The sequence below is a fragment of the Sardina pilchardus genome, chromosome 12 (genome assembly GCF_963854185.1).
Source record: "Sardina pilchardus chromosome 12, fSarPil1.1, whole genome shotgun sequence".
Taxonomy (NCBI): Eukaryota; Metazoa; Chordata; class Actinopteri; order Clupeiformes; family Clupeidae; genus Sardina; species Sardina pilchardus.
In genome coordinates, this window is record NC_085005.1 from 12,212,447 (window position 1) to 12,235,690 (window position 23,244).

The 23,244-nt window shown below is 47.0% G+C and overlaps 1 protein-coding gene across 2 annotated transcripts in view; it reads left to right on the plus strand.

Annotated features, from left to right (window-relative positions):
* Positions 1-23,244, plus strand: part of ppp2r5a (protein phosphatase 2, regulatory subunit B', alpha isoform) — a 62,345-nt gene that overhangs the window by 14,196 nt on the left and 24,905 nt on the right. The window contains exons 1-2 of one of the 2 annotated variants that reach the window (XM_062550390.1): positions 601-727; positions 13,207-13,403. In XM_062550390.1, the coding sequence (XP_062406374.1) occupies positions 13,278-13,403 (126 nt within the window). In that variant the 5' untranslated portion in view covers positions 601-727; positions 13,207-13,277. Of the gene's footprint in view, positions 1-600; positions 728-13,206; positions 13,404-23,244 lie in introns of those variants that run through there. The other variant, XM_062550389.1, reaches the window with a different exon arrangement.

Consider the following 23,244-nt stretch of genomic DNA (forward strand, 5'->3'; position numbering starts at 1 on the left):
TAGTTTGTGGGTCGTTCAGGATATTTGTGAAGACTTCATTAAGGGGGCCTTTCCCCCTCTGCATTCTCTCTGGAAACTTGTCAAACTGGCTGACTCCCCTTTGATGAGTGGTAGCGCCTTACCTAATGGCAGTTGGAGAAGCGTGGGAAGATGTTATCATGTCTTCCGATGCTGAGCAAACCAAGACTTGTCAAAATGAAGCCACAGTGTGTTTCTCTCTCTCTCTCTCTCTCTTAATGGCAGTTGGAGAAGCGTGGGAAGATGTTATCATGTCTTCCGATGCTGAGCAAACCAAGACTTGTCAAAATGAAGCCACAGTGTGTTTCTCTCTCTCTCTCTCTCTCTCTCTCTCTCTCTCTCTCTCTCTCTCTCTCTCTCTCTCTCTCTCTCTCTCTCTCTCTCTCTCTCTCTCTCTCTCTCTCTCTCTCTCTCTCTAGGTGACCTGGAAACAGGTTCTTGTTTACGAGGTGGACTTGGCGAGATGTTGTTGGTTGAGTTGATCCTTGTCCATGGATTTTAGGGGAGGGAGGTGAATGAATGGGGTGGAGAGAGCTTTAAGGCAGCAAAGTGAAAGCCTAAAGTCTGAAAGAGAAAGGTAGAAAAACGTGCAGTTCAGTCAGGGGGGTGTTCATTAGTAAATGTTGCTCCTCAAAAGGCTTTCAAAGAATGACGCACAGCAACTCTGGTGTAACGGACAGGAGATAAGTGCTCTCACCACAAACTCTAGGTAAGTGGAGGGATAAGTAGTTAGTCAGCATTTTAGGATGGATAGCAGTTGGGACTGTCTGTAGTAGGTGGAATTGTCGCTGGAGAGACCTTAAATGCTGCACATGGCAATGTGTTGGTTCTTCAAACGAAGTGAAGTAGGAGGTTAGAAGATCTGGTCTTGTGTATAGTGCCACACATGAGGGTGTGCTTATTCGGTGGGGGGGTGTTGGGGGAAGGTTTCTGAAATGAGTGAGTGTTCTTCTGGTGGCGTTAATGTTGTCATGGTGTTGCTGTACAGAAAGGTCTGTCAATCTGTCTCCATTGCAACAGCTGCAGGAGATGAAGTGTTCACGTACAGTACAGTGTTGCTGTGTGTGGGTGTACATGTCACTGTGTGTGACCATGAAAGAGTGTACAGTGTGTGTGTTTGCTTATTTTGAACAGAGAGAGGGGGTAGTTTGTGTGTTTGTTCCATTTTTGTTCGTACACTCAGCAGGCAGGTTCAAGGTCACAGCAGGGATACTGTGTGTGTGTGTGTGTGTGTGTGTGTGGTGTGTGTGTGTGTGTGTGTGTGTTGGATGTGTTGGGGCTGGGGGGGGGGGGGGGGGGGTATTAAATAACAGCTCCATTCGTTTCCATTCGCCGCTCTCTACCCTGGGGGAGAAACCATTGATGTATCTCATTCAGATCTCAACTTTATACACACACACACACACACACACACACACACACACACACCCACCATTGACAGGAATAGGCACGTGGAGTAGGGGCTACCTATCAGCTGCGCGATAGGTAGGCGGAGCGTCCTGCTGGGGTCACCATGCCAACTGGCCCCCCTATTTACCGCTGCTGTGCTCTGCTGGAGGGACGGTTTCCAGGAAGAGCTGCCAGACAGACTACCTGCTGCAGCAGCGCTGACCTCTCCTCCCCGAGCACAAACATCCACACGAGGCTGAGGCCAGGCGCACACATGCATGCACTCTCACTACACACACTCTCAATCACTACACACACTCTCTGTCACTTCACACTCACATGCTCTGTCACTACACATGCTCAATCACTACACACACACACACACTCACACACTGCACACACGCGCACACATGCACACACACACACACACACGCATTTAGAAAACTACAGGTAAATACTCCTTGTGCTGATTACATGGTTAAATTAAACCTCAAAAGTGTCTTCGTTTGACTCGAGTGCTATCTACCCCAGCCATGTGCAGTGTCATGTCCGGTCATGTGACCTCGTGTCACACCACAGGACCAGTGATGCGCTGGTGGCCCAGGAGGAAGCACAGGCTTTTCCAGGCTACTGAGACCCTTGCCTTGCGTAGGAATTGTCCTCGAGCAAGACATTGCAGTGGACTAATAGGCCATGCAAGGCTCTTTAGCCAGCCCATTTATTCCCATTGGAGTGTCAGTAACGGCATCTTTTTGTTATATTCCGCTCCTTCTTGTGTTCTCTCTTTCTTGCCCATGCAAGAAGCAGAAGCACATTTTTTCAGTTATGCATCTGTGCTGTGTGCAGCCTCAAACCCAGCTTGAATGTAGATGAGTTAGTGTTGAGTGTAGTGGTAGCTAGCTGGTACATAGTTGGAGTAGGCCTTTGTAGGCCCCCCGATGCCTTAGGAAAACTCTGGCCATTTTTCATGTAGATCTCTGTTTCTCAAAGTCAAAAGCCAAAGTCTGTTTCTCAGTACTGTCTATACAAGAAACAAAAAGACGGAAAACAATCCGTGCTACCGAGCTCGAGTTGCTGCAGCCACCAGCTAGAGTAGCCAGGCAGCTACAATACACACTGATTTTAAAGATCAGGTATCAAAATAAAATACTGGAACGGAAGACATAAAGTCACAACTGAACTTTCAAGACGTCAAGCGGTTCAAAGTGGGGACAAGTCTCTGGCATTGTCGGTGCATGCTCAGATTGAGCAATGTTGCAGGTCTACTACGGTACATAACCGCTTACATGTGCTCTGATTGGATGATTAAAGTTTTCAAAAATACAGATTATTAAAGTATACAAGAAACGTGTAGGTTGCTCACACACAATACTTCCTCCCACACCAACCTCCCAGTTACTCATCTTGCACTGGATCATCTTCCTGAATCTCAATATTATGATCACAGCAAGTCTGGGCAAATCACGAAGTCCGCATCAGTCAGACGCTACGTTCATTGTTTCCACTTTTATGACGTCATCACTTCACCAAAGATAGGCAGTTGGTTTTACCGCAAATATTTGGCAGTATTTTTAAATACACACCTGTTAAAGTATTTTGATACAAAAGACAAAGCCAGTTTCTGCAACAAAATTAAAATGCTATGACCAAGTATGATTTTGTATTTGAAATGCTTAACAACTTTAACATTCTCAATCACTAGGTGCTCAGCCCAACTGGGTCTGTGTGAACAGGTGCGCTAAAACAATGCAGGTGATGGTCCATTGGAAATGTTTGTGCTGGCTGAAAAGCCTTCCAGGAAGTGTGTGGCATATAGGCAGTTGGACTATAATATCTGCTGGGGGTGTAATGTCTGTAGTAGGGTTGCCTTTCAAATGTATTTGGTTTCTCAAACGCCCACCAAGTGAAAACATCATTACACTAATGGATAATTAACCTTCTTAGTCAGTACAGTAGATCGCAACTTGATAGTATGCTCTTTTTTCGGAGTATGGCAAGGGCGCCAAGCCAGTGAAGCAGGTTCAAACAGATGGCTATTTAGAGCTCTACTGATTTAGAGAGATAAGAGAAGAGAGGAAAAGAAAAGAAGCCATGGTTCACAAATGCCATCTTTCTTTAGGTCAGGCTCTCTGCTCCCTTTACTCTAGTAGTGGATCAGCCACACTGCGGTAGGAATGTAGCTGCCTGTGCCTGTCAGAGAAGAATTTGGGCGTGGGAATGTGGGACCGGGGAGGTGGCGGGGCATTTACCTTTCTCCCCCGAGGGCTTTGTGTAGGTGGTATATCTGTATCACACAGTACACACTGTATCAGCCACAATGGGTCTGTGTGTGTGTGAGGGGTTTCTCTGGTGGCTGAGCCTTGGCACCTAAAATAGCCATTAGCCATCAGCCATGGTTAGCGCCCGTGGCATTTACGCTAACCTGCGTAGCGCCTCACCCCGAGGTCACCGGAGGTGTGGCGGCACACTGGAGCTGAGAGGGGACTGTAAGACGAGAGGAGGGTCCGCAGAGGGGTAATAAAGCCGGACACGGGGACAGCGAGCGGACGGTCTGGGGATAGAGAGCCGAAACCGCCATCGTAAAGCCATCATCGGCTCCCTGAGTGGCTGACAGTTGTTACTTTTCTGATGGGAGCTTTAAATAGCATCTCCCTGCCTGCCTGCCTGCCACACGCCCGGCAAAAAACCCTGCCTGCTGTATCTAGTTGCTAAGTTACGGCACTGCCAGAGAACCACACACACACACACACACACACACACACACACACACACACACACACACACACACACACATACACACATACACACACGCACACATACTTGAAATGACCAGACAATTCTGTTATGCATGTATGCAGTATGAATTAATTTGAATGAATGATTGTGATTTCCAAATCTGGGGATCTTTCTATCGACACACAGCGCTGCCCTGCTGGATTCATGTTACATCACTATGTTTGCAAGCAATTTATCATGACATCAGTGTAATAAAATCTCTCTCTCTCTCTCTCTCTCTCTCCCCCTCTCTCTCACTCTCTCACTCTTTCTGTCTCTTCTAAATCACCTCCATTCAGCTGACCCTTTTACTTTGATTGCTAGACAGAACTACGCATATCTGTCAAAGCACATTAACAAGCCAAGCACACAGGACACAGCCACTGAGCTCCTCTCCCCTCTTCTCCTCCCTCGCTCATCCTCCCTCTCATCCTCCCTCTCTCCTCTCATGTCCTCCCTCTGTCCACCTCCTCTGGTTCTCTCTGACCACCTGTTGGTGTGCTTCTGGTCATCATCTCTCCATGCAGCTTCACACAATGACAGACGCACAACAGAAATGAACACACCCTCTGAATATACCTTTTAGGACATCCCTGTTGTGTGTTTGTGTGTGTGTGTGTGTGTGTGTGTGTGTGTTAATATTTGTGCCTGTGCCTTTTGTGTGTCTGTGTTTGTGCATGTGTGCTTGTTAATTTGTGTGTGTGCCTTTTATGTGTCTGTTTGTGCGTGTGTGTGTGTTAGTATTTGTGTGTATACCTTTTGTGTGACTGAAGGAGTCTCTCTGACAGAGCTCCTCTCCTTGCGCTGTTTAGCAGCACTTAGAGTGAGAGACATGGGAAGGTGTGTGTGTGTGCTTTGTCTCTGGGTGTACATGTGTTTAGTTCTTCATGCTTCACTGATAAGGTGACACCCTTTTTCTTGCAGTCTCTTGTTTCTTGTCTAATAGTACTCAAGGCTTCAAGTCTGAGTACATATTTTTGCTTATGTATTTCTTTCCATTGTTAATACGTAGCCTGTCTTTGTGGGCAGCCAAGGTTGTCTCAATAACCAGACTGTGGGTGCTTAATCTCGCTGATATTAGTCACTAGGGGCAGATAGTCTGTCACAGCATGCTCTCTGTAAGGGGGCCAAGTAACATTGAAATTTATTTAGTCTTTTTGCTATTTCAGTCCAATATAGTAAGTCATTTTGTTGTTCTGCATTTATATGGTTGGGCTGAATTGTTTGAGCAAAAGGTTGGCATGGTCCTGAGGCTGACTATAGTAGCAGTATTCTCATTAGTCATATTGGTTTGTGTTAGCCTCAAGACTAGGGGTAGACTAGGGGAGTTGTTTTTGCACTCATTTCAGGGTTTTAAATCTCTCTCTCTCTCTCTGTTCTTCAGCCCCCCTCTTCTCTTTCTTTAACAGTACCAAAGTTTCCTTTAGCTGCTCATAGATAGAAACTTTGTCTCCCGGGAGTGTGTGCCATGCAACTACCTCCCCCACTCTTCTCCCTCCCACTCCACCAGTTCTCCCATAGGGCACAAATAGATGTTTGGTGAGAAAAAGAGTGGAAGAAGAGGAAGATGAAGAACCTTGTCTCTTGTCCCGTCATCTTGTGTCACCTGATGACCTCTATCAGGGTCTCATGTGCATGTTCACTTCACAGAGAATAGAAGTGGTGTTTATGGAATCAGTGAGGTTGTTTTGAACTCCTCAATTGACCCCTGAAGTTTGCCTACAAAAAGGACCCAAAAGTTGCCATCTTTGCTCACATAAGGAGATCAGATCTCGTTATATGGGCAAAGATGGCAACCTTTGGGTCCTTTTTGTAGGCAAACTTCAGAGGTCTGTGGAAGATCTTTGTCTGCCGGTGGGTGCCATGCCCAGCAGATCTAGCCTGGCTCCGCCTGACTATGTATGTACTACCGCTCAATTTAATTTCTCTTCATACTCCGTCTGGTAGAGCTTGATCTAGCTTCGTTTACTCGGGCAAGTGCATCTCCACCAAATCAGCGAACAAAGGGCGTTCCCAAGAGCGATTACATTTAAGTTTCAACCCTAACGTTATCGTTGTGTACCCCCGTGGTTATCATACGTCATTACCAAACGTTAGTGATTGAACTCCAATGAATTCAAAATTCAGACAAGTGTCCACAAACCAGGAAATAAACGTTTGCCAATGGATCTAGACCAGACTGTCTGTGAAGAGAGTCTGGTCTCCAGGCTACAGCAGATCAGATTCTTAAGGACTGATCTATGTAAGAGAAGCATGGGGGCGCACTTCTGCTTTGGAAAATACACTTACGGCTCATTTCCATTGAGAACCTGGACCAGCCCAAGGCTTTCGCTCAGACACCAGGGTTTTACCTCATAATGGTAATGAACCGTTACAGTGTGACTTTAAAGTGTGTGTGTGTGTGTGTGTGTGTGTGTGTGTGTGTGTGTGTGTGTGCGCAGTGTGTGTTGTATATACATATGTGTTGACATCATGGATATAAGTTAGGTAATTCAAAGAGGTTTGACCTTTGCTAGTCTATTGTTCTTTCTGAAATAGCATGTGACCAGTCAAGAACCAGTATCAATTCTGCCATTGACTTAACTATCCTTTATTATATGGTCTTTGAAAGTGCATGGTTTATGAATTTAGAACTGTGCTGAAGGGCCTTTGTGGTCCATTTTAGAGAGACGTTCTTGACATTGGTCAAGACTGTAGTAGGTCACAGGTAACCTCTGATATGAATGTAGACACTTTTAAAGTGAACCGTGATCATGTCTATTAAAAGGCCTGATAAGCTCGGTCTACCCCTGTTATATCCAGGAGAAGGGCCCCATCCCATCCCAAAATAACTTTTCTTTATCTGATTTTATTGTTATCATTTTTTTAGTCCTCCCTATCCATTAACTAGATTACTGGAAGCAACAAAGCCCTGCCTCTCGCATGACTCACAGAATTATGAGCTAAAAGGATTTTGAGTCTCGCCTCTCATGTGCTCGCTCTCTCTCTCTCTCTCTCTCTCTCTCTCTCTCTCTCTCATGTGCTCTCTCTCTCTCTTTCTCTTTCCATCATTCTTGTTTGTCTCCTTCACTCTTTTTAATCTCCAGTGCCCTCTCCTCCAGGTCTGTTGTTTTGTTTAGCCTATGCAACCACTTTCTTCTTTGTCTGTCTGCCTCTCTCTCTTTTTCTTTCTCTCCCCCACCTACTGTATATATCTTTCTTTCTCATGCGCCATCCCCTCACAGACTCCCCCCCCCCCACACACACACACATTGTTTCTCTCTCTTTCTTTCTTTCTCTCTTTCTCCCCCATCTATATGTCTTCCTTTCTCACACTTACCTCCCTCGCAGACTCCCATGCACTCACACATATTGTTCCTTAGGGTAGGGATCTCCAGTCCACTGGGTTAAAGGAGATGGAGGGGGGGGGGTGTTCCTGACTAGTATAGTTACGTAACCAAGGATAGCCAACACACACACGTGCACACAAGCACACCAGAAATGGACACACGGCACACTGGCTCTTGGGCAGACCTTATTGAGTGCATTACCAGATAGGGCTGTGCATCAAGATTGAAACATCGATATATCATATGGTTACTTTTGCAATATATCATACCACCACTGCAGCCAAATATCAATATTTTTTATCAAAGTGTTAGGCTGTGCAAAATTGTCTATACAGTTGACAATTGCAATATTTTGTATTATTGTTATTTGTATATCACAGTATGTATCATATCACAATATTATGTATCATAATGCGTATCGTGAGGTCCTTGCCAATTACACAGCCCTACTGCCAGAGTGCATCATGGGATTGTGGTGGACTTTGTGTTCTTGCCAGGGATCCCCAGAGCAGTGAGCAGGAAGTGCTGAATGGCTTGACTTCCTGGTTTCCCTTGTCCTGCGTGGACAGCAGACAGACCCGGAATGCTAAAAGGGCAACAGGGGGGAAGGAGACCGCTGGGTCACAAGTCTGGGGAAAACACGCAGGATGTTGGAGGCCATTCTTACTGTGTCCATAGACCTCCATGGAATCCAAGGGCCTAGTGTCTGACATTGTTTTTTATCTGTCACAACTCTTTAAGTTATGGTGATTCGCACATATTTCTTTTTTTTTTCACTCATTTCACTGTTATCCATATGTTATCCATATGTGTTACTTATGCTGCTGCAGAGCTGTTTCCAACGCCTCCTTCTCGAGGGCTGTAACAACGTGCCGTCCAGAAGCTAACTGAAAATACCGGAGCCTTGTCTCAATAATCTCCCTGTCCATCGGTTGAGAAACGCTCCTGTCTTTATGCCGCTGTCTCTATCGAGAAGCCATTGTGCGCCGAGATTCCAGGGCTCCATAAAGGCAGTGCACTACCCTTTGATGGTATGGTAGAGATAGCGGGTGTGGCTGAATGGTTACGCTAAATTTAGCGAAAGCCACTTTAATGGGTAGGGCCTCACTGGAAACCCAAGCCTCCCCTTTTCCAAAAAAATCCAAAGAGGAAGGCTAGCTCATTAAAATGAGATGGCTGATTTTTGGAAACGGCTTGGCTAGTCTTGCTTATTTTCTCATGTTAGAGTAAGTAGCGCTAGGCATCAGCCAAACTGTCTCCAGCTGGCCAGGACCATAGTCATAAATAGAAACAGTAATTGTGTGTGTGTGTGTGTGTGTGTGGTGTGTGTACATGTGGTGCGTGTGTGTGTACGCATGCGATTTGTCAGCTATATTCGAATACTTGAAAAAAGCGGTCATCGTTAGTGATGATATGGTCCATGAGAGGTATGGCAACTCAGCCCGAGCAAAACACACTGCGCACTGTCACTGAATTTGACAGATCAGATGACACAAAGCAATTTATTGGATATCCTTGGTTTCTTTAAACAGAGGAATTGTGTTTGTGTATTGAGCATGGCTGTGAAATGTCTTTTGTCGTGAGGATATCATGGGCTTGAATTGAATGATGTGAGCTCACAAACAGACAAGTCAGTATCACCAGTAAAGCAGACAGAAATGGTGGTGTATGTGTGTGTGTTGCCTTGTTTTTTTCAAGGACTTCAGTGCTCAGTCCACTCGATGCACTCCCCACGTGCTCAGAGAGGGGTAGCTGTAAAACCACACCATTTATAGCCCCAGGAAGTGAAAACAAACTGGTACACCATATCAGACAAGATGACCAAGGGCACAGCCCAACAGATAGGGGTGAAAGGTACAGTAGGCCTTTATGACTACGTCCACCATAAAGACATGCAAAATGTCTTTTTATTTGACCTTGGATACACACACTGTGGAAAAAAATGAACGTGAGTCCGTAACCTTGCCGCTCTTAATGACTGAAACTAATTGGATCAAACCTTGATGTAGCGGGAAGGAAAAGTCTACAAATCAAAAGCCTTTTAACGGGTATTTTCATTGGATTCTGCCCAGGCTGAGAATAAATCTTGATGGATTGAGACACACACACACACACACACACACACACACACACAGAGAGAGTGGCCTCCAGGGTTGGCCAGTGTAGTCACACAAACGTTTGATAGCCGCCTCCAGCATACACTTCCAAGGCTGCGCAGTAGGCGACAGCTTTCCCCTCCACCAGCAAATATTGGTCCTGGAGTATAAATGTGTCTCCCATAACTGGGCCCCGTGGTTGGGCCATCTGGCCGTGAACTGGGCTGTATAACCAAGGACCATTCAAACACGTTGGTTTCCATACATTTTAGAGAGCCGTGGGAAACCTGAGGAGTCACTGTTGTGCTATCTCAAAAACACATCTGTCTGTCAAGTGAAGGTGAAACACATAGAAAAGAGTTCAAGGCTCAGCGTTTACACCGATTTGTTTTCTAGTAGTTTATTGCACGGAGACCGAATGCATTTTAAAGACTTGATGCATTGTCTAGACCGGACTGCATTTGTCTCGATAGACTGGGTTTCTCGTGCGGTTAAGGTGAATTGAATTTCCTTTGGCCCTGTCAGTAGGACGGTCTGACTTTGGTGAAGGACGGCGGGGAAGAGCCGGAGAGAAAGACCGTGTCTTTGTCTGGCCGGATGGAGCCAGAGTATCCTGTGACAGACATAGTGTTTTCACAGAGCCTTCCTGCGCCACTCAGCCACCCCCACCACCACCACCAACACACACACACACACACACACACGCTCCCCAGCTAGCTGCTCTGCTGGAGCTGATCTGTCTGTAGGACAGAGCCCAGTGGTGGATGTGTATACGGGGGTACTCCCAGCTCGTTTTTCAGGTGTGGAAGACCGAGTGGCCAGATCCATGACGGGACTGAGGGTGTTGCTTTTTAGAGCGATGACAGGCCTGGGCACTTTGTAGTTTTCCTGTGGGGGGGGGGGGGGGGGGGGGGCATTGTGTGGTGGTGAGTGTGTATGTTTGTGTGTGTGTTGGCATGGCATGGCTGGCATTCCTTGGGGTCTGTGTCAGCCTATGCCAACAGCTGGCGTACACTTAGTGCACGTCCGAACGACCTCTCCACCTCGGGGGTGGCAGGGCCGTGTGACGGCCACGTAAATCACACACCACTTAAAAGGCTCGCCCCCTCTCGCTTTCTATGTTTGTTTCTCTCTCTCTCTCTCTCTCTCTCTCTCTCTCTCTCTCTCTCTCTCTCTCGCTCTCACACACTCTGTTGCTTTCTCTTTTTCTTTTTCCACCCTCCAACCCTTTTCTCTGCGAAGCTTTTTCGTCTTAATTTTACCTCACTCTCATAGTCAGGTCACGGTGTCTGTCTGTCTGTCTGTCTGTCTGTCTGTCTGTCTGTCTGTCTGTCTGTCTGTCTGTCTGTCTGTCTGTCTGTCTCTGTCTGTGCTTTCTCTGTCTGTCTGTCTGTCTGTCTGTCTGTCTGTGTCTGTCTCTGTCTGTGCTTTCTCTGTTTCTCCAACCCTCTCGGTCTCGCTCACTGCTGGGCTCTGTGTTGGCCATGTGTTTCCTGAGCGGGGGCCAGCCTGCAGAGAGAGGCAGGGACGTGCCAGATCAGAGAGGAATTTGGCGACGCTTCCAAGCCTGGAGAGGAAAGGAATGCCAGACTGCCAAAGTTGTAAAAGAATACGAGGGTGGGCAGGATAGAAAGACGACTCTGGCTGGAAACGCTTGTTTGTATTTATTTATTTATTTTATTTATTTTTATCTAGCATCCTGTTCTGATCCACAAACTACTGTCATGGCAACAAGCAGGGGGAGTGAAAGGTGTCATGGCGGTGCATGTCCTTGCCGGGTCCTACCAGTAAATGTTCCTTTTTTCGCCATCTCCTGCTAGATCCCAACCAGCTGATTGACATTAAGAGAGAATCAACAAAAATGACTGTTATATGAACAGAGATCTGTACATTCTGTTCCTGGTTTACTTAAAACCTTTATATAGGTTGGTGCAGCCCACTGTTTATGCTGAGATGATGGCCATTGTTTGAATAAGATGGAGTGGGAGAATTGAAGACCGAGTGAGTGTAAAGGAGTGTGTGTGTGTGTGTGTGTGTGTGTGTGTGACTGAGAGAAGGGAATGGCAAAGATAACTGCTCTTACGTACAGCTGGGTATTGCCTGCAACCTCACGATACAGATACGATACACATTATGATACAGTAGTCACGATGCACATCGCAGTACACATTGAATCTGAATAATGACCATGTCCAAACCAAAATTCACACTAACAGTTGTTCTTTACAGTATAGTTATGTGACCGTGAAGGCAAAGCCTAAAGAATTGCACAACTTACAAACATTTCAATTCCGGCGCACAGAGGTTTTAAAAGTAAAAACTTTAAGAGTATTTGATATGATACGATATCATATTTTTTGATATGATACGTAAGAGATAATGACACCATGTTCAGGTGGCTGAAAAATAGTGCTTGTTTGGGGTGGTAATGTGGCCACAATGTGAAGCTCATGGCTATGCTGCCAAAGCTAAATGGAGGGTTGTTGTGGCCAAAGGCCAGTCATTAGTTCTATCTCTCTCGTCGTCTAGCGGGCATATCCCAGGATTTTGTTAAGCCTTAAGCTTTGTGAAATCACTGTTTTACTTGGCCTACTGCAGGGCAACGGAGCTAAATGCCACCTCAGTCGGATGCTATGATGGCGCTATGCTCTGAACGTCGGTCAGGTCGTTAATTTATAGCTTTCATGCAGCATGAGAGTTAGGTTAAAGTTCACAACAAGTTTGGCAGATTGATAAAGATGTGTAATGTGGGCAAAAACTGGAACTATTTTGTAGGTCTAAAGAGCACATCACAAAAGGACATTTCAACCATGCAGCGTTATAAATAGCAATATTGATATTTTGAGCACAGCTCTAACGCTAGCCTATGTCAGTAACATGCCTTTAGAGTGTATATGCTCATGATGAATCACTCACGTCATCTGTTCTCTACACTCATTGTGTCATCTGCCCATAGTGATATGATTCATTTTACCGTGTGCGAAATGTCAGAAAATAGCCTGGAACAACTGAAACGGCACTATTATTTATTAGGCTCCGACTCATGAGTGTGCTGGACAGAAAGCAGATGGTTGTTAGTTACCAGTTCTCATGGTCACATGTGTGCTGGCTCAGCCCTGGTGTTACTGACTGCATTCCCCCCGTTAGCCTCAGCTCTGGGCTGTGGTCGGGGCTGGCGATGGAGGGGGGTGGGGGTCGGTGGTGATCAAGAGGGATTTGGGTTGTAATAGGCCTAAAAACCACCTGAGTGTATTCAAGGATTTCTTGTCCAGAAGTTAATCAGCTCACTGGGGGGAATATTCTGAATCTCTCGGTTGTTACAGCGCCTTATCCTTTCAGCAGAGCTGGCTGTCCATCGGAGGTGATTTGCAAGCTGAGCGCGGTTATACAGTTGTTGTTGTTGTTGTTGTTGTTGTTGTTGTTGTTTCTCCACCATGTTCGCTCTCCCTCGACATCCCACACCAGGCCTCGCCGTTTTTATTGCTATATAGGGTCTGATCAGATGCGCAACGATCTACTCGGACGACCTCGTAATGAGTTAACATGATTCACTCATGATGTGTGTGTGTGTGTGTGTGTGTGTGTGTGTGTCCCCGCAGACGCCCCTTCCACCGAGCAGCAGGAGCTGTTTGCGCAGAAGCTGCAGCAGTGCTGTGTGCTCTTTGACTTCATGGACTCGGTGACGGACCTGAAGAGCAAGGAGATCAAGCGGGCCACCCTGACCGAGCTGGTGGACTACGTCTCCACCAACCGCGGCGTGCTCACCGAGCAGTCCTACCCCGACATCACACACATGGTCAGTTCCTCTCCGCCGCCCTCCATTTTGATCGTTTGTCACATTCTTGTTTCCATCCTTGGTTTGCTGTTTTACTGAAAGGTGAAAAGGAAGTGGGTAGAGAGTAGGCGGAGTTGAACCCTGCCTTGGATTTCGCCCGGATTTGGATTTCGCCCGGCAGCTCAGGCTGGAAACCTGCACATCTATCTCCTCTGTTCCCTGTCAGAACCTTTGGCTCCAATCAGAAACAAGCTTATCCAAAAGACTCACCGGATCGTTGGTCTGATTGGTTGAAGGACTATCCAAGCGTACGGAGTCATTTGAACGATGCCCATTGATCACGCCTCTTGTGCAGTAGAAACAAAGCGCAGCCTCCCCATGCTAATGTTAAATCTTATACTGAGCTTAGTATGGTGATAGCCAGACTAGGTAGAGAGCATAACAAGCCAAATACTGTAATGGGAAAGGGAAAGTGGGCCCCGCAGTGTCTATTACCACCAACTTTTTTTATCATTTGTTTCCATGTGTAGGCACCCACAGGGTTCAGCAAAGAGTCACCATGCACACTTGTTGTTGTTGTTGTTGTTGTTGGCTTTGTTTATCAAAGAATCCAGTTCTTAATAGGTATTATGTTGAAATGTTCCAAGGCTGGTCCGTGGGGCTGTTTGGTGTCTCCATAGAAACGAGTGCGGTGACACTAGCAAAGTGCACTAAGCAGTGCCCTTCGGTTGCATGGCATTATGTTCTGATGAGTGATTCATGCCTCTCTCCACAACAACCGCTATTTACTCTGGCCTTTAGATGTTGTCTATTCACACTAGTTGTCTTAGTGCTAGTGTTCTCTCTCTCTCTCTACAAAAACTAGGACTTTATTTTTTTTAGAAAAATGATTATATCATTCTTTCATGAATGACTGTGTGCCGAGAGAGAGAGAGAGAGAATAAGTACAGTATCTGTTAGGTGTGTTAATAAAGAGCTGTCTCTGGCTACTATCCTGCCCCTTCTTGCCATTAGTAGCTGTGGGTAGAAACTAGTAAGCTAGTTGGACATTGTTGGGCCTAATTTCTAATCATTAGTAGCTAACTCTGAGCTCAGTTTAACGGTAACAGGATAGGCCTCATCAGTGTTGCACTTGCCAAACCACATAAGACGTCTTTCGGCCAACAGAGAACCCGTTCTTTATCTGGTTCCGTTCAGAATTCTTTGGATATTGGTGCTATAATGACATGCATAAATGGGAAAATTATATGAACAGTTGTCCCATGAAAACGGCAGAAATTGGCTGTTTATAATGCTAGTCAATGTGCGCAGTGTAATTCTAGCTGACTAGTTTTGTTTACTCATGGCAACAGTTGATATGGACGGAAAACTCATGCTTTTAGCCTTTTCCCCTCTTAAGGACAGAACGAAACGTCGTAAATGTTCCAAACGGTTCAAATGTTGATTCACGAACGGGAACAGAGCCAGTTCTCTGTCGGTTGAAAGAGGCTAACACATGCACACACACACTGCACACACATACTAATATTGTAGCTATACTCTCCTTTTTCGGTTTACTAAGCTTTAATCCATCATCCCCAGGACATAGAACATATCTGTCGTAGACTCCTGCATGCCTTGACAGCCCTTCATCACTGCCCTGAGCAGCAGCTAAGTATTTGCGTAATGTCACTGGAGTAAATATTTAGAGGGATTATCACGATGATCAGATTAGTTCCGATGGGAGGTGTGTGTGTGTGTGTGTGTGTGTGTGTGTGTGTGTGTGTGTGTGTGTGTGTGTGTGTGTGTGTGTGTGTGTGTGTGTGTGTGTGTGTGTGTGTGTGTGTGTGTGTGTGTGTGTGTGTGTGTGTGTGTGTGTGTGTGTGTGTGTGTGTGTGTGTGTGTGTGTGTGTGCTGCCCGCTTTGCCCTGCTTGCTGCTGGATAGGAATGCAGCGGTCAGACAGCTCAGCTGAGTTTCCAGCCCTTAATTAGTCTCCCACTGGACGGTTTCACCCAAAGAGAGCGTCTCACACACACACCTAGACACACGCGCAAACAAACAGATACTCACCGCCTGCGTGGACTTAGTGGAGTTTCAGTGCTGTGAAGAATGTGTATGTAGATGTGGAATGGAAAGTGAGAATGCCGAGAGAGAAGGGGGAAAAATGCCTTTCGCCGCAAAAAAAATACACACAGAACAAGTTCTCTCCTTTCAGCGAGGGCTGTCTGACTCGGTGTCACCCACGGCTCCAGCACAGGTGGTGTTGGAGCTGGACCAGCGGGTTGGGCCAATTCTACCTCATTTGCATTTACAGTACACTCATTCATTTAGCAGACACTTTTGTCCAAAGCGACTTACATTATGTCAATTATATTACCATTGCCACCCCCCCCCCCCCCCCCCCCGAGCAACTCAGGGTTAAGTGCCTTGCTCAAGGGCTTTAACGGTGGAAGCTGGCAAATTGAACCCACCATGCTAGCCCAGCTCCTTAGCCACTACGCTACCACCACCTCCTGTTTCATGGGTCGTGTGGAGCGTTGCATAAGTGGTCCTGCGTATCACCCTACTCCCCCCCCCCCCCGTACCTCCTGCTGCTGTTAATCTAGGAAGTGGGAACGAGGGGAAGCCTTCGGTTACCGCAGCAACAGGAGGACGAGGAGGAGGAAGAGAGGACGGCAAGCACGGCGTGACTCATCACGGTTGCCGTGAGTCACGCGCTATGGCATTTCCATCCGCGGGGGATTGAAAGTGGAGTGATGGGGTTGGGGGAGGTGGGGGAGATGATGATGAAGATGAAGATCAGGACGATGATGATGATGATGGTGGTAGGTCTTTGGGGGGAGTTGGAGCAGTAGGTGAGGTTGGTCATCACCCTCTTGTCCTTGGCCTCTGGCTGGCCGTTGGCTGGGGATTGTCTGACAACTCACTGGGGACTGAAATAGGTCATAAATCTTGGTGTCCCAGGTCCTAGTCAGCCGCACGTCTTAGGCCCATCCCACCACAGATACCGAGGCCTTCATCTGTGCAAGAGCTGGCTCTCACGCGGCCACTTCCTGTTTCAGTCAAATAAGGCTCTGCAAACAAGATGGAGGAGAGTCTGGTCTATGTCTGGTCCCTCAGATCTCTCCACATACCTGCCATGGACTGCCTTTTGATTTTGTCAAATTATTCCACACATTTATGTAAATTCATAAAGTACATCCAGGGTACCAGGATGTTGTCAATTTCTGTATTCTGAACCTCTGGGAGAAATGAATACGTAAAAGCCTGGTTCAGTGGTATTGATTCTGTCAATACAGTGAGTGGCCACCAAAGGGAAGCTTGATCTTGATCTAATTGCTCCAAGTAGGTGCTGATGAGGTGTCTATGAGTGCTGCGATTTCTCAGAAGTGTGTGTGTGTGTGTGTGAGTGTGAGAGAGAGAGAAGGAGGGAGGGTGTAGTGTTGATGTGAGACAGAGGCTGCCGAGGGCGTCGTGATGGCCAATTTGTTCTCGCTTCCCACCCAGGCTGCTGTGACATTCATACTGTAGCATTCACTCAGCCCCCTGCTCCTTTTAAATGTACAGAACTACGCAGATTTCTGCCTAGACACACACACGCACACGCTCACGCACACACACACTCTCATACACACAAACAAGAGCTGTCCTTGACAGACCCTGTTGGCTCCATCAGTTCATGTCATTTACAGTATTGACTGCATTAATTCCATTAGCGCTCCCCCCCCCTCCCTATTTGTCCCCTTGTCTTTCTCTCGCTCACTCCTGTCACTCTCTGTTTGACATTGCTGTTTAGAACAGAGTGATGACACACAGAGTTGCGTAATTGAGCTGGGTCTGCTAAAGACTGACTCATTGTTAGTGTTTGATGGCATGAACACACACACACACACACACACACACACACACACACACACGCACAAATAATCACACACACGCACACACTCTCGCAAATAAACACACACTGAAAGGCTAACAGTGCAGTCATGTTGTGAATGAACGTTTCTTCATGGAGAGTAATTGTTTTGGAGACGAGAAAGTGTTTTAGAGCTGAAGTGGGGTAGAGGCCGTAAATATTTACCTCCGAGTTTAAGTTTGTCACGTTCATAATGCTTGATCTCTATGTAACGTTAAAGTGCTATGTAAATTCAGATGAGCCAAATTGACAATATGGATAACTGATCAAACCTTCCCTGTTAAACAGACGCTTATGCACAGATAGTATTCTGTTGAAATGCACAATGCCTTTCCATTCATTTTTCCCTCAAGGCAACCGAGTCATTGTGAAATGTCCCTTTTGATGTGGCTTAGACAGTTTCAGGTTTCAGGGTAGCAGTTGAACGGGGCCATCAGCAACTTACTCTCTCTAGCCTCTCTTTGGGCTGTCTCGGTTGCCTAGTTTCCATGACGTCCTAAAACCAGTACATTCCACTCACCACCGAGTGACCCCCTCGTCTGGCCTGAGCGTTTGACTGCACTTGCGTCATTCCTGCCGCGGTGGGGTCATGGGTGACTGACCTTTTTTCACCCCAGAAACGGAACGGAGGCTGGGCTTCAGCTATAGTCACAGATTAACAGGCAGGGATGACCATGTCTGACCTGTCTTCTAGATAGACTCCTAGACAGATTTTCACATGCTCACACTCAGACTTTCATACACATACACACATGCACGCCTGTCCTTGAACACCTTTGGGAAACTGCAGTGACAGATAAAAGGCTTTGTTGTCAGGAGGGTGTCACCATCGTTCCTATCCCATATCTGTGGCAGGATGTCCGAGGTATCTAATGAGCCTAGGCCGGATTATAGGTGTGTGTGTGTGTGTGTGTGTGTGTGTGTGTGTGTGTGTGTGTGTGTGTGTGTGTGTGTGTGTGTGTTTCTCTCTCTGTGTGTGTGTGTGTGTTTCTCTCTCTGTGTGTGTGTGTGTGTGTGTGTGTGTGTAAATTAGCACGTTTATTTGTGTTCGTGCACGTGTGGCTGTGTTCTCGAGTGCAGCAGGTAAATCCCTGAGTGCGTTTGTTTTTGTGTGTGTGTGTGTGTTGTTGTTGTTGTTGTTGGGTGGGTTGGTGGAGCGCGTCTACAATTGACTAGATGCTCCGCTCTGTAGCGTGTCTGTTCTCACCCATGAAATTGGTTCTTTTGACTGGCCTGATATTCCAAATAGAATGGCAGGATGCCACCGTTGCCACTCACAGACGCAGGCCTAGTTTACATCCATCTGTACAGGCATGTCAGCTGTCAGGGCATTGTGGCTCACATTACAAGCTATTGATGCTGTTACAATACAGTTACAATGCGGTTACAATGCGGTTACAATGCAGCTGATGTTCAGATCTAGGATTAAATTGGCCGCCTTACATGTAGTTGTAGGTCCTCACTCGTTAACCCCTATTGGTCAAAAGAGTCTGCTGACCCTTTGGTCAAGAGCGTTGCTGTTGGAAACAACGGGTCTAAAACGGGGCAGCTCTGTGTGTAGAGGATGTTATGGGTAGCGTGACTGACGACGAGTTGGAGTGTGTTCTGTGCTTAAGTGTGGTGTAGTCGGTAATTATGAGGTGTAATGTTTGGAATGCGCGACCGCTCTGCCTTAAGGTATTAGGTGTGGTTTGTAGGTCAAGCCTCTCGTTCTCTCTCGCGTGCCCTCTCTCTCTTTCAGAGAAGGTGTCATTCATGTTCTCTCTCTCTCTCTTTCTCTCACACACACTCACACACTCACTCACACATGTGTTGGTCATGCAATCGTCTCCAAAGGTCATAACATAATGACATACTGACATTTCAGAGGAAGCTGTGAGTGCGTCTTTTTTTACATGTAATGACAAATGTCAAACAATAGTATCAACCATTAGTTGTAACTTCTCTAGTTAGTTGCACCACCTCTATCTCTCTCTCTCCCGTTCTCTCTCTCTCTCTCTCTCACTACACCTCCATCTATCCTTATCTCATCACACACACACACACACACACACACACACACACACACACACACACACACACACACACCACAGCCAGCCGCATGTGTCATGTCACTTTGCCATTTCCGGCCTCCAGCTGCCAGCTCCTCTCTTGGCACAGCCGGTGCCAGCGGAGCGTCAGGCTTGCCCTGGAGCTCCTCGTGGGCACCGGGCGTCCAGCTCCTGTCCCCCCCTCCCCTCCCCTCCCCTCCCCACCCCCACCCCGCTCGGCTCGGCTCGGCTGTGCCAGGGAGAGGGCGTGAGGCCGGCTCTCTAATGAGCTCTCCGGGCCCCCCTCGCCCGCTGAGTGATGGGCTTTAATTGGCGCTCCCACAGCACACGATGGGGCCCCAGCTCTCCAGTGAAATGCTGTCACCACCGCGCTGGAAGGGCTGGGAGGGCTGGGAGGCTCCAGATTATTATTGCGTTGAGGTGCCACCGTCGCTATACTCCCGTCTCCTGCAGAGTAGACTCCGTGACGGAACACCCAGTCCGCATAGCTGATGGATGCTAATTGTTGTGTCATAATGATAACAGTTGAGGTGATGGACGTGAACGTGATTTGAATGTCATCATGACATGACGTGAGGTGTGGTGTGAATGTGCCAAATCCATGCTCGTCAGTTTTTTTTTTTTTTTTTTTTTTTTTCAGTAAGGAATCTTATAGGAAAGTCGTTTTTCTGTATACTGATTTGATCAGCACAGACGTGGTATTGTAGATAGATAGCTGTTCAGCTCAGTATGTTTTTGCAGTCTTCCTTTAGGCAACTCTTCCTTCAGAGGATGCCAATGTTCACACATTGCAAATGTGTACCATTTATTCATTTAGTTAGCTGTTTTTATCCAGCCGTGGTGTACTGGTTAGCGCATCGGGCTTGTAACCGGAGGGTTGCCGGTTCGATCCCCGACCAGTCCACCACGGCTGAAGTGCCCTTGAGCAAGGCACCTAACCCCTCACTGCTCCCCGAGCGCCGCTGGTTGGGCAGGCAGCTCACTGCTCTGGGTTGTGTGATTCACCTCACTGTGTGTTCACTGTGTGCTGTGTGTTCACTAATTCGGTTAAATTGGGTTAAATGCAGAGAACTGAATTTCCCTCACGGGATCAAAAAAGTATATATTCTATTCTATTCTTCTATTCTATCCAAGGCAACATTCGGTACAGTTGCTCACTACTTCAAAATATTTGTGCTTTTTTGGGATTGCTCCTGTGACATGGCTGCAGTCAGATTTGCTCCCACCCAATTGGTCCTTGGGAACATAAACAAAAACATCAGAACAGTGAAACCCACTTGCCAAGTGTTCTAGTGCACTGTAGTGTGTGTGTGTGTGCGTGTGTGTGTATTGTGTATAGTATGTGTATGTGCGTGTGAGATGTAGGGATTGTAGGTGTCTGTGTGAGGAGCTTAGTGTGTGCAGGACGCCCTCGCTCCCATGCTGTGCTCTAAGATCTTTATAATCAATCCCATCATGCCTCTCTCCCCATGAGCCACTGGCCGTAATCTCTGAAGGACACCAGACCCGAGACTCCACTCTCCCGCCTCACGCCTCTCACTCTTCAGGAGAGTCTTAGTTATTCATACCGGAGACTGGTGGCCTGATAAAGATCCATCTCCAGACGCAATGACTCAATAGAGTGATTTTTTTGTTTTGTTTTGTTTTGTTTACATGTTGTTGTGTAAAATAAAGGCTGTGACGTTTTAGTTTGTTGGTGATATCAGTGCTCCTCTGTAGTTTTAACAATTATGATGATATTGCAAAGGATTTGCAATCGATCTCTTGCCCGGTAGCACAACATCAGACTCGAGGATTCGGTTCTCTAGAGAGAAAACAAACTGGTGGAGAATTACACACCTCCCCTCTGCTTTTAAGGCGCTTTGAATGAAAGTGTATGCTAATTAGGTGAATGTAGACATACATGACTCCAGCAGCACTGTGTTCGGTGGGAAGGCGGGTTGAATAGCAACATCGTTATCCCAGCGCTCAGAGCTTGCTCATGGCGTGTGGGTGTAGTGCCGGCTGGATGAATCATAGATGTAGGATAGTATAGATGGGTCAGAAGGGTCCCATCTCTGTGTTCAGAGCTCCCTACTTTCCTAGGGGACCTGATTGGTCCCTTTTGAAATGGATGCCATTCAGCGCTGTGCTGATGAGTGGGATGATCACACAGGGATCTTTGATTAAGTGATGGGTGTTTATAGAATTGCCATGACAACAGTGACTACAAGATTGTGTGAAGGTTTGGTCAAAGCTCGAGACTGCTTCACCTTGTGTTGTGTGGGACGTGGCGCAGTAGAGGTGCTATGACGACTACGTGGGCTGATTTGAATCGGCCCTGGTGTTGCCAAAACTACAGGAATTCGTGTTCAGTCTGTGGGGATGTTGCCATGACTACCCAATGACTGGTTGATTCTGTCGCTTGACTGCAGAGAGCGTGCAGTTGTGCCGTCGGTTGATCGTCGAAGCCAGGTGCTGGGGGGGGGGGGGGCAACAGTCGTTACCGTCAGCGGGCTCACGACGAGGCTCTGCTTCAACAGATTTCAGACACTAAAAATAGAGAGCCAGAAAGGAGCACGTCTGTGAGGAAAAATCCACAGGAAAGTGGAGGGGGGGGGGGGGGGCAGTGAGCGCAGAAGAGAAGACCTCCTCCAGTGGGATGGCTTGGTCCTCTTTTGGTCCTCTTCTCCTCAGAGTGAGGACTGCCATGCTGTCACAGGGAGTTTTTACTTCAGTTACCTCAATGCAGCCAACACTTGCTGGTACAAGGCAAATAGCCTTCATTACAGCACAGTTCTTAGCGGTTTGCTCATTCTTAGCTTCCTGGTGTGGACTATCCACACTGTTCACTCTCTACTTTGCCTTGAGCTGCTTGTTCCAAACATTATAGAAGCAGCAAATGTTCAATATGAAATGTATTGAAATTCTTCAATTTTCATATGAGACAGCCTTGCGTAATCTCGGTGAAAAGGGGATATTAGAAATGAGTCATTTGTATATAAACATCCTGTAGGCCTACTATTATTAGCCTCAATGACTTCTTCCTCAAGGCCATTTGATGTGGTTTTCACATTCGGTGGTAGGGTAGGGTGTGAGAACTTTCACTTCCTCTGGTGGCTTAAATGATGTGTGGGGGCCACAGCGGAGAGTGTGTATCAATAAACAGCGGCTGATCCCACTATGATGGGCTCTTCTCTCACTGTTTTAAGTGCAGGGCCTGTTAGTGGTCGTTTTGTATGAGAAGAGATGATGGCATGTCTGTGGTGCTGCCTTTTGGCTTCCATTTTGAGGAGTTTAGATGTGTCCTGGCACTCCGTAGGATTCCCTCTGCGTGTTCCTTTCACAAGTGCACATCTTCTCCCACGTATTGACACGTTGGGTTTTAACTCGCTTGATCCAATGCACTGGCCATCTTTACGTCCAGCTCATTGGGTCGTACCAACTACTAGATGTCAAGGGCTCAGGGTAACTTTGCATCCTTGAAGGAAAACCCATGCTGTGTACCCAACACATTACACACATGCAGACACACACAAGCACACACACTGACATTTGTAAGCTTGACAGAAATGTTTGGCAAGCAGAATGGTGCAATTGTGCTTCCCCCCCGCGGGGTTTTGGGTCAGAGAATGCCCAGACTCCAGTGTAATTATCCGGCAGTGTTCGTCCAGATGCTTTTGAAACCAGCCCCTCCCCCCCCCCCTCGCTAGGGATAATTAGCCTGAATGCGCAATAACACCGGGTGTGTATCTTGATCTTTTTATTTGCTAAATATAGAAGATTACTGGGGGTTGGGGAGGGGAGGGGGGGTGGGATGTGGGGGTTTAAGGAGTGGAGTCGAGGTGGTTGGTGTAGTTGGAAATACATCACTAGAGGCTTGGCTCGACATGCACAACAGCAGTAGCAGATGGACCTACCAGAAAATTCCCTTT